Genomic DNA, 17,978 nt, shown 5'->3' with positions numbered 1-17,978 from the left:
TGGGGTCCATTTTCTCCTGTTACTCTTGGTAAAATAAAACAAATTGGATCTGAAGTAAATTTTTTGTGTAAAAAAGTTAAATGTTCATTTTTATTTAAACATTCCAAAAATTCCTGTGAAACACCTGAAGGGTTAATAAACTTCTTGAATGTGGTTTTGAGCACCTTGAGGGGTGCAGTTTTTAGAATTGTGTCACACTTGGGTATTTTCTATCATATAGACCCCTCAAAATGACTTCAAATGAGATGTGGTGCCTAAAAAAAAAAATGGTGTTGTAAAAATGAGAAATTGCTGGTCAACTTTTAACCCTTATAACTCCCTAACAAAAAAAAATTTTGGTTCCAAAATTGTGCTGATGTGGGAAATGTTACTTATTTAGTATTTTGTGTGACATATCTCTGTGATTTAATTGTATAATAATTCAAAGTTGGAAAATTGCGAAATTTTCAAAATTTTCGCCAAATTTCCGTTTTTTTTCTCAAACGCAGGTAATATCAAAGAAATTTTACCACTATCATGAAGCACAATATGTCACGAGAAAACAATGTCAGAATTACCGGGATCTGTTGAAGCGTTCCAGAGTTATAACCTCATAAAGGGACAGTGGTCAGAATTGTAAAAATTGGCCCGGTCATTAACGTACAAACCACCCTTGGGGGTAAAGGGGTTAAAGATTTTTCTGTATTTTCATGACTATGAAAATTGTACATCCACACTGAAGGCTATGAATTAACACATGTGGAATTATATACTTAACAAAAAAGTGTGAAACAAGTGAAATTATGTCTTATATTCTAGGTTCTTCAAAGTAGCCACCTTTTGGTTTGATGACTGCTTTGCACACTCTTGGCATTCTCTTGATGAGCTTCAAGAGGTAATAACCGGGAATGATATTCAATTCACAGGTGTGCCCTGTCAGGTTTAATAAGTGGGATTTCTTGCCTTATAAATGGGGTTGGGACCATCAGTTGTGTTGTGCAGAAGTCTGATGGATACACGCTGATAGTCCTACTGAATAGACTGTTAGAATTTGTATTATGGCAAGAAAAAAGCAGTTAAGTAAAGGAAAACAAGTGGCTCTCATTACTTTAAGAAATGAAGGTCAGTCAGTTCGAAAAATTGGGAAAACTTTGAAAGTGTCCCCAAGTGCAGTTGCAAAAACCATCAAGCGCTACAAAGAAACTGGCTCACATGAGGACCGCCCCAGGAAAGGAAGACCAAGAGTCACCTCTGCTTCTTAGGATAAGTTTATCCGAGTCACCAGCCTCAGAAATTGCAGGTTAACAGCAGCTCAGATTAGAGGCTAGGTCAATGCCACACAAAGTTCTAGCAGCAGACACATCTCTACAACAGCTGTTAAGAGGAGACTTTGTGCAGCAGGCCTTCGTGGTAAAATATCTGCTAGGAAACCACTGCTAAGGACAGGCAACAAGCAGAAGAGACTTGTTTGGGCTAAAGAACACAAGGAATGGACATTAGACCAGTAGAAATCTGTGCTTTGGTCTGATGAGTCCAAATTTGAGATCTTTGGTTCCAACCACCGTGTCTTTGTGCGACGAAGAAAAGGTGAACGGATGGACTCTACATGCCTGGTTCCCACCGTGAAGCATGGAGGAGGAGGTGTGATGGTGTGGGGGTGCTTTGCTGGTGACACTGTTGGGGATTTATTCAAAATTGAAGGCATACTGAACCAGCATGGCTACCACAGCATCTTGCAGCGGCATGCTATTCCATCCGGTTTGCGTTTAGTTGGACCATCATTTATTTTTCAACAGGACAATGACCCCAAACACACCTCCAGGCTGTGTAAAGGCTATTTGGCCAAGAAGGAGAGTGATGGGGTGCTACGCCAGATGACCTGGCCTCCACAGTCACCAGACCTGAGCCCAATCGAGATGGTTTGGGGTGAGCTGGACCGCAGAGTGAAGGCAAAAGGGCCAACTAGTGCTAAGCATCTCTGGGAACTCCTTCAAGATTGTTGGAAGAACATTCCCGGTGACTAACCCTTGAAGCTCATCAACAGAATGCCAAGAGTGTGCAAAGCAGTCATCAAAGCAAAAGGTTGCTACTTTGAAGAACCTAGAATATAAGACAAAATTTCAGTTTATTCACACTTTTTTGTTAAGTATAATTCCACATGTGTTAATTCATAGTTTTGATGCCTTCAGTGTGAATGTACAATTTTCAGTCGTGAAAATGCAGAAAAATCTTTAAATGAGAAGGTGTGTCCAAACTTTTGATCTGTACTGTGTGTATATACACTCACCGGCCACTTTATTAGGTACACCATGCTAGTAACGGGTTGGACCCCCTTTTGCCTTCAGAACTGCCTCAATTCTTCGTGGCATAGATTCAACAAGGTGCTGGAAGCATTCCTCAGAGATTTTGGCCCATATTGACATGATGGCATCACACAGTTGCCGCAGATTTGTCGGCTGCACATCCCAAAGATGCTCCATACAAGGCAGGATGGATCCATGCTTTCATGTTGTTTACGCCAAATTCTGACCCTACCATCCGAATGTCGCAGCAGAAATCGAGACTCATCAGACCAAGCAACGTTTTTCCAATCTTCTACTGTCCAATTTCGATGAGCTTGTACAAATTGTAGCCTCAGTTTCCTGTTCTTAGCTGAAAGGAGTGGTACCCGATGTGGTCTTCTGCTGCTGTAGCCCATCTGCCTCAAAGTTCGACGCACTGTGCGTTCAGAGATGCTCTTAGGCCTACCTTGGTTGTAACGGGTGGCGATTTGAGTCACTGTTGCCTTTCTATCAGCTCGAACCAGTCTGCCCATTCTCCTCTGACCTCTGGCATCAACAAGGCATTTCCGCCCACAGAACTGCCGCTCACTGGATTTTTTTTCTTTTTCGGACCATTCTCTGTAAACCCTAGAGATGGTTGTGCGTGAAAATCCCAGTAGATCAGCAGTTTCTGAAATACTCAGACCAGCCCTTCTGGCACCAACAACCATGCCACGTTCAAAGGCACTCAAATCACCTTTCTTCCCCATACTGATGCTCGGTTTGAACTGCAGGAGATTGTCTTGACCATGTCTACATGCCTAAATGCACTGAGTTGCCGCCATGTGATTGGCTGATTAGAAATTAAGTGTTAACAAGAAGTTGGACAGGTGTACCTAATAAAGTGGCCAGTGAGTGTGTATATATATATATATATATATATATATATATATATATATATATATATATATATATAACACACATTATAGTAGTTCAATTCACTTGGCAGTACATGGAGGTAGAAAACTGGAGCACTGTCTCTTTAAGTCTTTACTTGCTTTATTATATTGCAGCATAAACCAGCAAGAAGGGGAGAGTAAACACAGCCCTTCAGGCAGAACCAGGAACACAACAAAGAAAACAAAACACATGACCGTGACATTAGACATCACACAGGTCCTGTCAGCACACCTCTGTGCCGGCTCTGCAGGTGGAGATAAGGTGGACACCCTCCCACCCACTCTATGGATGTCCACATTAAAAATAGCTCATCATGCAACTTAACTAAATCCTCACAACACTTAATGTGCAAGAGGGAAATTACTCTGAGTTTCACATCACTTACACCATTAAGCTTATTGACACACATCTCCCCTCCAGCACTCTACCAGTGATTTTGTTATTGTATATGTGTGTGTATATATGTATATAACGGGAAATATGAGTCTAAAAAGCCTTAGTGATCAGTGTGAAAACTGAAAAGATGTTTTTAGTTTTTTTTTTAATACAAATCGAAAAAAAATACCATTGACAATATTTATTTCGCTGCCACCAGCTCCGATTTCTTAATAACGGGTCCGGCGGAGCCCACCCTGATTAATAGCGTTAATTCACCTCAGAGGATGTGACAGTTCGTTATAGAGCAAGGAGAGACAAAGCTAGTAATTTTACTCCAAAAAAGGTAGGCAGTGTTTACAGAAGGGTAAAAAGATATTATAAAATGAGACAATTAGGTATATACAGACGATTACAAATATGGGATTAACAGAAGAAAAAAACACTTACAGTTCCTTATATCATTTCAGCTCATGGCAGACCATGTGGCTCGGGGGAGGGGCGATACATCAAGATGCATTACAGAGCGTCTCTCAGCTAGCTTCCTGGTCAAAGGCTAGTGAAAACTGAGCTCTCAGGGTCTTATACCCCTTGGTCGTGACATCACTGAGTGGGCAGAGCTATGAAATGCACTCCTATTTCTCAGAGGGACTCAGAGTTATGGAACATTCATATCCCCCGTAGCTCCAGGATGCAACCTCGTATAGCGATCACGGAACTACCATTCTTCCGGTCATGAGCTGAGCATTAATTTGAGCCCAAACACGAAGTGGTTACAAGCCCCTGTTAAGCAGCAATCCGTTTCTCCGTATCTGCTAGGCGCTGCGCCTAGAAAACGCACTGTGTGATGACCCGACCGACGCACATACCAAATATATAACTTCCATATCCCTATCACTAATTGGGGTCAAGTGATGCCTTACTATTAAGGTGGTTCGTGAGTATGAGAGCACATGGTTTTTAGACAAAGGATTTTTACACACTCCTGCATTCGAGAGGAAGGGGGAGGGGAAGAGTCTCACACTGGAGTTTCAAGTTACAGCTGTGTTCAGGGTGGAGGGAGTTGCCTGCAGGCCAAGACAGAACAGGAGAGTGTCTGGGACCATGGCACCTTCTGAAATAATCCTTCAAACCATGGTATTTTTACATTATTGTGACGCCTGTTGTGTAAAATGACGCTATTAACGTGCAGATATGGGGTAAATCTGCAAGTTGATCACGTTCTGACACTTAGAACCCGCTGCCAGAATAAATTAACTTTATTTCCCCGGCAGCATCTGGTTTCCAGTCATAGGGGTGGTGCTAACATAAGTTCAGTCTCCGCTCTGTGTATAGTGTGTGGTGGCTGTAGCCGCTCCCTGGCACAGTAGCTCTAATCCTGGGCCTTACAGTGTGGGCGTCCAGCAGCTTCAGATTAACCCCATATTTGCAGGTTAGTAGCGTTATTTTGCATGACAGGTTCTCTTTAAACACATGTTGGATGAGGATTTACACAAGAAAATCCCATGGCAGACAGTATGATCAGTGATAACAAAAATTCCCCATTAAGTGTCACCTGCTTAACCCAGCAGGAAGTACGGCGGCGTCTAAAAATCACTAAAATTGACAAATCTCCGGGCCCGGATGGGATACACCCCCCGAGTACTGCAGGAATTAAGTACAGTCATTGATAGACCATTATTTTTAATCTTTAAAGAGTCCATAATAACAGGGTCTGTACCACAGGACTGGCGTATAGCAAATGTGGTGCCAATGTTCAAAAAGGGGATAAAAACTGAACTCGGAAATTATAGGCCAGTAAGCTTAACCTCTACTGTGGGTAAAATCCTGGAGGGCATTCTAAGGGATGCTATACTGGAGTATCTGAAGAGGAATAACCTCATGACCCAGTATCAGCACGGGTTTACTAGGGACCGTTCATGTCAGACTAATCTGATCAATTTCTATGAAGAGATAAGTTCCGGACTGGACCAAGGGAACCCAGTAGATGTAGTGTATATGGAATTTACAAAAGCTTTTGATACGGTGCCACACAAAACGTTGATACATAAAATGAGAATAATGCGGATGGGGGAAAATATGTGTAAGTGGGTTAAGATTTGGCTCAGGGATAGGAAACAAAGGGTGGTTATTAATGGAGCACACTCGGACTGGGTCACGGTTAGCAGTGGGGTACCACAGGGGTCAGTATTGGGCCCTCTTCTTTTTAACATATTTAATAATGACCTTGTAGGGGGCATTCAGAGTAGAATTTCAATATTTGCAGATGACACTAAACTCTGCAGGGTAATCAATACAGGGGAGGACAATTTTATATTACAGGATGATTTATGTAAACTAGAAGCTTGGGCTGATAAATGGCAAATGAGCCATTTGGGGATAAATGTAAGGTCATGCACTTGGGTAGAAGTAATAAGATGTATAACTATGTGCTTAATTCTAAAACTCTGGGCTAAACCGTCAATGAAAAAGACCTGGGAGTATGGGTGGATGACAAACTCATATTCAGTGGCCAGTGTCAGGCAGCTGCTACAAAGGCAAATAAAATAATGGGATGCATTAAAAGAGGCATAGATGCTCATGAGGAGAACATAATTTTACCTCTATACAAGTCACTAGTTCGACCACACTTAGAATACTGTGCACAGTTCTGGTCTCCGGTGTATAAGAAAGACATAGCTGAACTGGAGCGGGTGCAGAGAAGAGCGACCAAGGTTATTAGAGGACTGGGGGGTCTGCAATACCAAGATAGGTTATTACACTTGGGGTTATTTAGTTTGGAAAAACGAAGACTAAGGGGTGATCTTATTTTAATGTATAAATATATGAGGGGACAGTACAAAGACCTTTCTGATGATCTTTTTAATCATAGACCTGAGACAGGGACAAGGGGGCATCCTCTACGTCTGGAGGAAAGAAGGTTTAAGCATAATAACAGACGCGGATTCTTTACTGTAAGAGCAGTGAGACTATGGAACTCTCTGCTGTATGATGTTGTATTGAGTGATTCATTACTTAAATTTAAGAGGGGACTGGATGCTTTTCTTGAAAAGTATAATGTTACAGGGTATATACACTAGATTCCTTGATAGGGCGTTGATCCAGGAAACTAGTCTGATTGCCGTATGTGGAGTCTGGAAGGAATTTTTTTCCCCAATGCGGAGCTTACTCTTTGCCACATGGTTTTTTTTTGCCTTCCTCTGGATCAACATGTTAAGGCATGTTAGGTTAGGCTATGCGTTGAACTAGATGGACTTAAAGTCTTCCTTCAACCTTAATAACTATGTAACTATGTAACACAGGAACCTTATTTAAACAGTAGGTTATTTTCTGATTATACATTTCTATTAATGACGCCTCCATCCACAGTTCTGAAGCGTTGGACCAAAGCCCCATATTGAGACATATCTTAGAATACTAATCGTGTAATATGCAGTTCCTATACCATCTGTATCTAATACTGTTCTGGCACGTTCCTGCTTTCTCCTCTCCGGGTATCTTTCCTGTAATGTGATGTAGGTATTCTATTATATAGATAAGCTGTGCTATTGCAGAATTCTTAACACTTGCAAAGATTATCTTTTTTTAATAAGAAAACACCTCCAAAATTGTTTCAAAACACTTTTAGAAAATAAGTGAATTTTATTTATTTTTTTAATAATAAGAAAAAAAAAAGATAAACAGTTTTACAAGAGAGAGGAAGGGCTCCTTTAAAAGCTTGCAGTAATATGAATAATATGAACCGACTGAGCAACCCAATATATTCTAACATTACAAATGAAGACTTCCTATTTAACGATCAAATTGATTGCTCATCGACATAAGTGCGGTAATTTACCTGCTGGACTGCAAGTGCAACCTACAGCACATGGGCCGAACGCAGCAAACTTGGAGACAATGGATCAATAAACATCTGTGCAATACAAAGAGCGGCTTGTTACTGCAAAGTGTCTCAGGACATTTAACGCTGCATCACAGTAAAGATTTCTCTAGTAGAAGGATTATACCTATTGAGCATAGAAACAAAAGTGTAAATAATAGATTTAGCAAATTGAAATCCCGCAAATCCTATTGGATGTATAAATTCCAATATTTAGCTTCAAACGGATGGAGTAAAACTGTGGAATCAATCTGGTAATAAATATATGAAGCCTCAATACCAGCGGGGATATTCTGATCACTCATCTTTTTATGTTACATACAGTTTTGTTACATTATCTGCTGTTCTATTCCATACATTCTCATATTAGAAGCCTCTTCGCCGTTATCGCAGCTAATTTTAAATTGGCGGCTACTCCCACTAGACGGGTTGTGGCCGGGAGTTTCCATATCGCGTAGTTGACCGCTGTTCCCGGCACAGACACCGGCGAATCCTCGCAGTTAATAGTGTGTGCGCTGGGAGGATTCACAAGTCTGCAGTCACAAAGAATCACTGCAGACTTGTCATTCTAGACCGGACAACCTTTAACATATACACTGGGATGATGTTTAGAAAACACAGTTAACTACGCTATTCAAAACAGCGGGCACCATGATTGTTTGCCATATGTCAGATCCGGCACACTTTCCTCTTTTTTTTTACTACTGTGATGGAACAGAAACCTGTACTTATCTAGCTCAGACGTGATGTAAATCCGGTCTTCAAAAGCTCCCACATACTTAAAACAGAAATAAACTGAAAATTACTTTTGTCAGTTTCAAATTATTTCAGTGACGATTATGGGTTTTTCTTGCTTTAACAGGATACCAACAATTTGGTCCATGTGTTTATGATTTATAGAGCTTGTCTAAGGCAATCTGATGTGAGAGGACCTTCTACCAATTATATTGTATCCCCTTGATCAAATATGTTGAACTTGACATCATATTTGTCTTTTTTGGAATATTTCTTGACTAGGAAACATTAGTTCTTGGATCCCGGTCAGACGCCTCTCACCTAGCCAATCAAGATCTCACACTTTGCACTGACGAGAGGCAGTACCCCGAAACACCGTATCTGCAAATTGAGATTCTGGTTTTGGCTCGTTAAAGAGTCAACATTAACTTCTAGGATTGCTAATTCCTATAGGTGGCACTAGAGTCCTAGTCCTCTTCCTGTCTGAGGAGACAATTTGCATATTTCCCAGAGGAACATTGCGGCTTAAATGTCTCCTCATCTCGGCATGCTTAGCATGTCACTCTCCGCAAGGAGAAACGTTACTTCTTGGATCCCTTTTCTTAGCATTGAAAGCTATATTAATACTTTTATTACCCCTCTCTACAAATTCCATACCCTCTCTCGTTATGTCTTTCTTGGCCATTTATTTTCTATAAGCCATGGTTAATGCTTGTAGTAGTGTATTGTGTTGCCTTAGCTTAGAAGTACAGCGTCTTCATCACGTGAGCGATAATATCTAGTCATTCCCGGATTGCTGTGCTTTATGGTGACTTTCTAATTCTTCCAAGTTATTTTTTTTTTTAATTGCAAACAAATAATTCACCTTCCCTCCCGATGTCTTCTTCAGACTACAAAGGAAGACTACATGTGGATGTGCCCGTTCCTCCCTCCCGTACAGCTTTACCTTGTAATACGAAATCCATCTAGGTCATGTGAATTTGACATAGGCAAGATGAAGATTTGGAATTATAACAAGACGCTCAGTGTAAGTAGTTTCAGCTTATTATCTTATTTGCTGACCTGCATTCACCCAACGTAGAACATAGTAACGCAGAGTAGACGATGACTTTTTATACGCTTTCATTCATTCTCTGAGAATATTTGTCGTTTTTATGCGGTTATATTCTTAACAGTCGTGTGGTTGGAGCAAATGGGTGAGTTAATTCACAATTTATTAAAATATTTTTTAAAAATCTTACAAATAATGTTGACCTTTTTGCTAATTGTTTTGTTTTTATTGTCATCTGATTTTCATTGACATTTTAATATGGCTTCTAAAGAACTGTTCAGTAGTTATGGGCATTTACAATGGTATTGAGAGAATTGAAAGATAAGAAAAAGCAAAATATATAACAAAAAAAAATAACAAATAGTCATCTCGTGGACAAGCGCTATTCTAGTGATTTTACGTGCTGTGTCTCCCAACAGTCACATTTCAGTTTCCTCTTCTACTGAAGCTAGATATTTTTTCTTTAAAGGGAACCTGTCACCCCCAAAATGAGATGAGCTAAGCCCACCAGCATCAGGGGCTTATCTACAGCATTCTGTAATGCTGTAGATAAGCCCCCGATGTATCCTGAATGATGAGAAAAAGAGGCTAGATTATACTCACCCAGGGGCAGTCCCGCTGCGGTCCGGTCCGATGGGTGTCGCTGTCCCGTCCGGGGCCTCCCATCTTCTTACAGTGACGTCCTCTTCTTGTCTTCACGCTGCGGCTCCGGCACAGGCTTACTTTGTCTGCCCTGTTGAGGGCAGTGCAAAGTACTGCAGTGCGCAGGCACCGGGAAAGGTCAGAGAGGCCCGGCACCTGCGCCCTGCAGTACTTTGCAGGAGCCACAGTGTGAAGACAAGAAGAGGACGTCATCGTAAGAAGATGGGAGGCCCCGGACCAGAAGTGGACCGGGACCACCCCTGGGTGAGTATAATCTAACCTCTTTTTCTCATCATTCAGGATACATTCGGGGCTTATCTACAGCAAGCCCCTCATGCTGGTGTGCTTAGCTCAACTTCCATTTTGGGGGTGACAGGTTCCCTTTAAAGAAAAAGAAGTATCCTTGAGATCCAGCATAAATTAGAGAAGCCTAAATAAAGTCATGTGAAGGAATAGATCTAATCTGCTCATCTTAGAGCTGCTTGATTATTCTCAAGGGGTCATTACTTGTTTATGGCAGATCAAAGGGGGTTTTAATAAATAAAATAAAGAGGTTTTCCAGTTTAAAAATGAAATGCCCAAAGTTCTTGATCACTATGAAATCTCAAATCATTATTGGTCGTGCCAAGATAGACCGCACAGGGAGCTGAGACTAGTGTTTGACAGAAACAATTACATGGCAGCCATGTCAGCAAAGACCGCCAGGGTGTAGCAGCGAGGTGGCACTGGAGCTTCAAGGGATAAGTAAGAATCATTTTGATATTTTTTAGGGTATAAACAGTCAGCCCTCACAACCTGTAAATGTTCTGTTTCAGTCTACTATATTCCGTATAATTGTAGGGGCCAAACATTTCCTCCATTAATTAGGTTATCTGGGCCTTTTTTACAATGTGCCTAAGAACTAACATGGGTAGTGTCTAACTAAATGCTTGTTGTACTAGGCGATGATCTCTGCAAGCGCAAACCAGACACAAACCTCTCTGCTGGTGATCCAGTTGCTTCCGCTGACATCACTTCGACAGCGCAGCGGTTTCTCTTCTGCTCTGTTGATAGGGTGTGACTGTCGATGTCATGCTGATTGACAGCCTGATGCCTAACTGCAGGAAGCTGGCTTTCAATCAGCATGATGTCGGCAGCCACGCCTTGTTCGACAGAGCTGCTCTGTTGTCGTAGACCAGTTGAATTGTCGGCTGGAACTGTTGGTGATTGCTCTGCCTGTTTCTTTTTAAGCACATAGTAAATAAAAAAGTCTATGCAACCTGTTTAAGGCCCCCATAAATATAAGTTGACTGAACCGACAATATCGATGGATTCGGCCGTAACTCTTATGTGTATAGGGTGCTGGTCATCTGATCGTCGGGGAAGATATCAATTGGGCATGTCCGATTTTGGGCTGCCGATCGCATTGTACAATCGGCTGGACAAGCACTCCTGTGCATGGAGAAGTCAGCCCAGATGGCTGTAAGCCACACAATCGTCCAAAGCATCAACGACCGGCAGCCATCTAAAGTGTATGCCAGCTTGAGTAGTTATAGCAAGTTTCATGGTAGATCTCAAATCCTGACCATTTCCGTTGCTTTCTTTTCTACGTCTGTGGAAATACTTCCTATTGTCGTTATATTAGACTGTTCTTTTCGTCTGAATTTAAAAGAAATGTATTATGTAAATGCATGTATTTCAGGAAGAAAAGAGTTCAGTTATCTAACTGATGCTTTCATTGGAGCTTATTAAAAGGAAGATTTGCGATAATGCTAGTCTTTCATTTTGTGGATTTATTATTACAGATTTATCTTGAATTCTTCTACTAATCTTTACTTAGGTATTTAGATGTTCCACATCACAAAGATAAGCACTAGGAATATATGAAAACCTAAAAGAATCTTTTATCTTGCAATCTCTAACATGCACAATTGTTTCTTGATTTACATAGCTTTGACTCAAAATTAACAATAGGTTCCAGTGTATTGTCTTTAGTTATTGTAATATGTTAGAACATCCTCCAAAATTTCATACTCGTTATGCATAACAGTCTGCATAGATTAGCGAATCGGCTATCTGTGTGCAGATCGGCGGTCCTTTAACCCCTTCATGACCCAGCCTATTTAGACCTTAATGACCTGGCCGTTTTTTGCAATTCTGACCAGTGTCCCTTTATGAGGTAATAACTTAGGAACGCTTCAACGGATCCTAGCGGTTCTGAGATTTTTTTTTTTCGTGACATATTGGGCTTCATGATAGTGGTAAATTTAGGTCAATAATTTCTGAGTTTTTGTGAAAAAAACGGAAATTTGGCGAAAATTTTGAAAATTTCGCAATTTTCACATTTTGAATTTTTATCCTGTTAAACCAGAGAGTTATGTGACACAAAATAGTTAATAAATAACATTTCCCACATGTCTACTTTACATCAGCACAATTTTGGAAACAAAATTTTTTTTTGCTAGGAAGTTATAAGGGTTAAAATTTGACCAGTGATTTCTCATTTTTACAACAAAATTTACAAAACCATTTTTTTTAGGGACCACCTCACATTTGAAGTCAGTTTGAGGTTTCTATATGGCTGAAAATACCCAAAAGTGACACCATTCTAAAAACTGCACCCCTCAAGGTGCTCAAAACCACATTCAAGAAGTTTATTAACCCTTCAGGTGCTTCACAGCAGCAGAAGCAACATGGAAGGAAAAAATGAACATTTAAATTTTTAGTCACAAAAATGATCTTTTAGAAACAATTTTTTTATTTTCCCAAGGGTAAAAGGAGAAACTGGACCACGAAGGTTGTTGTCCAATTTGTCCTGAGTACGCTGATACCTCATATGTGGGGGTAAACCACTGTTTGGGCTCACGGCAGGGCTCGGAAGGGAAGGAGCGCCATTTGACTTTTTGAAGGAAAAATTGGCTCCAATCTTTAGCGGACACAATGTCGCGTTTGGAGAGCCCCCGTGTGCCTAAACATTGGAGCTCCCCCACAAGTGACCCCATTTTGGAAACTAGACCCCACAAGGAACTTATCTAGAGGCATAGTGAGCACTTTAAACCCCCAGGTGCTTCACAAATTGATCTGTAAAAATGAAAAAGTACTTTTTTTTCACAAAAAAAATATTTTAGCCTCAATTTTTTCATTTTCACATGGGCAACTGGATAAAATGGATCCTAAAATTTGTTGGGCAATTTCTCCTGAGTACGCCGATACCTCATATGTGGGGGTAAACCATTGTATGGGTGCACGGCAAGGCTCGGAAGGGAAGGCGCACCATTTGAATTTTTGAATGAAAAATTATCTCCATCGTTACCGGACACCATGTCACGTTTGGAAAGTGTGCCTAAACATTGGAGCTCCCTCACAAGTGAGCCCATTTTGGAAACTAGACCCCCCAAGGAACTTATCTAGAAGCATAGTGAGCACTTTAAACCCTCAGGTGCTTCACAAATTGATCCATAAAAATGAAAAAGTACTTTTTTTCACACAAAATTTCTTTTAGCCTCAATTTTTTCATTTTCACATGGGCAACAGGAGAAAATGGATCCTAAAATTTGTTGGGCAATTTCTCCTGAGTACGCCGATACCTCATATGTGGGGGTAAACCATTGTATGGGTGCACGGCAAGGCTCGGAAGGGAAGGCGCACCATTTGACTTTTTGAATGGAAAATTAGCTCCAATCGTTAGCGGACACCATGTCGCGTTTGGAGAGCCCCTGTGTGCCTAAATATTGGAGCTCCCCTACAAGTGACCCCATTTTAGAAACTAGACCCCCCCAAGGAACTTATCTAGATGCATAGTGAGAACTTTAAACCCCCAGGTGCTTTACCGAAGTTTATACCGCAGAGCCGTGAAAATAAAAAATAATATTTCTTTCCTCAAAAATGATTTTTAGCCCGGAATTTTTTATTTTCCCAAGGGTAACAGGAGAAATTGGACCCCAAATGTTGTTGTCCAGTTTGTCCTGAGTACGATGATACCCCATATGTGGGGGTAAACCACTGTTTGGGCGCACGGCAGGGCTCGGAAGGGAAGGCACGCCATTTGGCTTTTTGAATGGAAAATTAGCTCCAATCATTAGCGGACACCATGTCGCGTTTGGAGAGCCCCTGTGTGCCTAAACATTGGAGCTCCCCGACAAGTGACCCTATTTTGGAAACTAGACCTCCCAAGGAACTAATCTAGATGTGTGGTGAGCACTTTGAACCCCCAAGTGCTTCACAGAAGTTTATAACGCAGAGCCATGAAAATAAAAAATAATTTTTATTTTCTCAAAAATGATTTTTTAGCCCACAATTTTTTATTTTCCCAAGGGTAACAGGAGAAATTGGACCCCAAAAGTTGTTTTCCTGTTTCTCCTGAGTACGCTGATACCCCATATGTGGGGGAAAACCACTGTTTGGGCACATGCCGGGGCTCGGAAGGGAAGTAGTGACGCTTTGGAATGCAGACTTTGATGGAATGGCCTGTGGGCATCATGTTACGTTTGCAGAGCCCCTGATGTGCCTAAACAGTAGAAACCCCCCACAAGTGACCCCATTTTGGAAACTAGACCCCCCATGGAACTTATCTAGATATGTGGTGAGCACTTTGAACCCCCAAGTGCTTCACAGAAGTTTACAACGCAGAGCTGTGAAAATAAAAAATCATTTTTCTTTCCTCAAAAATGATTTTTTAGCCCGCAATTTTTTATTTTCACAAGGGTAACAGGAGAAATTGGACCCCAATAGTTTTTGCCCAGTTTGTCCTGAGTATGCTGGTACCCCATATGTGGGGGTAAACCACTGTTTGGGCGCACGTCAGGGCCCGGAAGGGAGGGAGCACCATTTGACTTTTTGAGCGCAAGATTGGCTGGAATCAATGGTGGCGCCATGTTACGTTTGGAGACCCCTGATGTGCCTAAACAGTGGAAACCCCTCAATTCTAACCCCAACACACCCCTAACCCTAATGCCAACTCTAGCCATAACCCTAATCACAAACCTAACCCCAACACACCCCTAACCACAACCCTAACCCCAACACACCCCTAACCCTAATCCCAACCCTAACGCTAATCCTAACCCTAACCACAACCCTAACCCCAACACTCCCCTAACCATAACCCTAACCACAAGCCTAATCTTAACCCTATTTCCAACCCTAGCCCTAATTCCAACCCTAACTCTAATTCCAACCCTAACCCTAAGGCTATGTGCCCACGTTGCAGATTCGTGTGAGATTTTTTTCGCACCATTTTTGAAAAATCCGCAGGTAAAAGGCACTGCGTTTTACATGCAGATTTACCGCAGATTTCCAGTGTTTTTTGTGCGGATTACACCTGCGGATTGCTATTGAGGAACAGGTGTAAAACACTGCGGAATCCACACAAAGAATTGACATGCTGCGGAAAATACAACGCAGCATTTCTGTGTGGTATTTTCCGCACCATGGGCACAGCGGATTTGGTTTTCCATAGGTTTACATGGTACTGTAAACCTGATGGAACACTGCTACGAATCTGCAGTGGCCAATCCGCTGCGGATCCGCAGCCAAATCCGCACCATGTGCACATAGCCTAATTCTAAGGGTATGTGCACACGCTGCGGAAAACGCTGCGGATCCGCAGCAGCGTTTCCGCAGCTGCGAGTCCGCAGCAGCGTTTCCGCAGCTGCGGGTCCGCAGCAGCGTTTCCGCAGCTGCGGGTCCGCAGCAGCGTTTCCGCAGCTGCGGGTCCGCAGCAGTTTCCCATGAGTTTACAGTTGAATGTAAAGCTATGGGAAACAAAAAACGCTGTGCACATGCTGCGGAAAAAACTGTGTGGAAACGCACATGGTACTGTAAACCTGATGGAACACTGCTACGAATCTGCAGTGGCCAATCCGCTGCGGATCCGCAGCCAAATCCGCACCATGTGCACATAGCCTAATTCTAAGTGTATGTGCACACGCTGCGGAAAACGCTGCGGAAAACGCTGCGGAAAACGCTGCGGATCCGCAGCAGCGTTTCCGCAGCAGCGTTTCCGCAGCTGCGGGTCCGCAGCAGCGTGTCCGCAGCAGCGTTTCCGCAGCTGCGGGTCCGCAGCAGCGTTTCCGCAGCTGCGGGTCCGCAGCAGCGTTTCCGCAGCTGCGGGTCCGCAGCAGCGTTTCCGCAGCTGCGGGTCCGTAGCAGCGTTTCCGCAGCTGCGGGTCCGCAGCAGTTTCCCATGAGTTTACAGTTGAATGTAAAGCTATGGGAAACAAAAAACGCTGTGCACATGCTGCTGAAAAAACTGTGTGGAAATGCAGCGGTTTACATTCTGCAGCATGTCACTTCTTTCTGCAGATTCCGCAGCGGTTTTACAACTGTTCCAATAGAAAACGCAGTTGTAAAACCGCAGTGAAATCTGCAGAAAAACCGCAGAAAAACCGTGGTAAATCCGCGGTAAATCCGCAGCGGTTTTGCACTGCGGATTTATCAAATCCGCTGCGGAAAAATCCGCAGAGTACCAGAATACGTGTGCACATAGCCTTACCCTAACCCTACCCCTAACTCTACCCCTAACCCTACCCCTAACCCTAACCCTAGTGGAAAAAAAAAAAAAAATATTTTCTTTATTTTATTATTGTCCCTACCTATGGGGGTGATAAAGGGGGGGGTTCATTTACTATTTTTTTTATTTTGATCACTGTGATGGGTTATATCACAGTTATCAAAATGTACATTGAACGAATCTGCTAGCCGGCAGATTCGGCGGGTGCACTGCGCATGCGCCCGCCATTTTGGAAGATGGCGGCGCCCAGGGAGAAGACGGACCGACTCCGGGAGGATCGGTAAGTATGAAGGGGTGGTGGTGGGGTGAATCGGAGCACAGGGGGGTGGATCGGAGCACAGGGTGGAGCGGACACTAGGACGGGGGAGCGGACAGGCGGACGCAGGGGAGTATCGGACTGAACGGAGGACCAGGGAGCAGATCGGTGGCAGTGGGGGGGGGGGCAGATCATGATTTCCAGCCATGGCCGATGATATTGCAGCATCGGCCATGGCTGGATTGCAATATTTCACCATTTTCATAGGTGAAATATTGCAAATTGCTCTGATTGGCTGTTGCACTTTCAACAGCCAATCAGAGCTATCGTAGCCACGTGGGGGCAAAGCCACCCCCCCTGGGCTAAAGTACCACTCCCCCTGTCCCTGCAGATCGGGTGAAATTGGAGTTAACCCTTTCACCCGATCTGCAGAGACGCTATCCCTCCATGACGCATACGGTGCTTCACAGGTCGGATTGGCACCGACTTTCATGACGCAGCGTATGCGTCAAAGGTCGGGAAGGGGTTAATAGCCTGGTGAGACAGGCGGACCGCTAAACAGTCTTTAGTAGCCTGCAATTGTTCTTGACAGCGCAGCGCTACGTGTTTGCCGATCAACTTCTCCCCACTCCGATCTAGGTGATTTACCAGTCTCTCCCTATAGACACACATGGGATAGACCACCCGTCAATCAGCCAGAGCAGTGGGGGGAGAACTCGGCTTGGGAAATGCTGGACTAGTCTCGTCTCTCCTTATAGATCACATCCAGATGTTCAAACTATGTTTTCTCTGAAACATTTGGAGCATCTCAGAGAAAAAGCCAGTTCTGTTGTAATTGTTCAGCCAGGTTCTGATTTATACCACCTGTTGTTTGGACACCAAGAATTGGGTGACAGGTTCCCTTTAAGAAATGCTATCTGTACAAGGCTTAAGTCTATGTTCTAATATTCTGTATTTGCTGCAGAAAAAACTACTGGAAATACTGTAGTGTTTGCAGGAAAACCTTCATGTAAAATACCCACATTCTAGCCTTGTTTTTGCATGCTTTCTCTTACCCATTTGAATTGGTGAAAAATGTTGAAAGCATTGACGTGCTGCAGATTTGAAACTGCTTCAAAACTTTAAGAAAAAAGCAAGCAACGTGTGCATGAGATTTCACTTTGATGGTACAGTAAAATGCTTAATGTAGTAAAAAACAGCTCACCGTAATGTGACTGCTGCAATCCTCGGCATGGAAGAAGCTACTCTCAGCCAATGTGGTAAATCCTCCAGCCGTGATTTCAGATATCATAATGAATATTAATCCAACAATGTTAAAAAAATGACATCCTCCCGTACATCCAAAATAT

At 42.7% G+C, this 17,978-nt stretch overlaps 1 protein-coding gene across 4 annotated transcripts in view; it reads left to right on the top strand.

Moving 5' to 3' along the window:
* The window catches only part of KATNIP (katanin interacting protein), a 264,435-nt gene that overhangs the window by 119,997 nt on the left and 126,460 nt on the right, over positions 1 to 17,978 (top strand). For all 4 annotated transcript variants that reach the window (XM_077275294.1, XM_077275295.1, XM_077275293.1 and 1 more), the window contains exon 14: positions 9,080 to 9,217. In XM_077275294.1, the coding sequence (XP_077131409.1) occupies positions 9,080 to 9,217 (138 nt within the window). The remainder of the gene's footprint in view (positions 1 to 9,079; positions 9,218 to 17,978) is intronic.

This window comes from Ranitomeya variabilis, chromosome 7, assembly GCF_051348905.1.
Source record: "Ranitomeya variabilis isolate aRanVar5 chromosome 7, aRanVar5.hap1, whole genome shotgun sequence".
Classification (NCBI taxonomy): domain Eukaryota; kingdom Metazoa; phylum Chordata; class Amphibia; order Anura; family Dendrobatidae; genus Ranitomeya; species Ranitomeya variabilis.
Note: the sequence above shows the minus strand (reverse complement) of the source record. Positions and strands in the feature narration are given on the sequence as shown.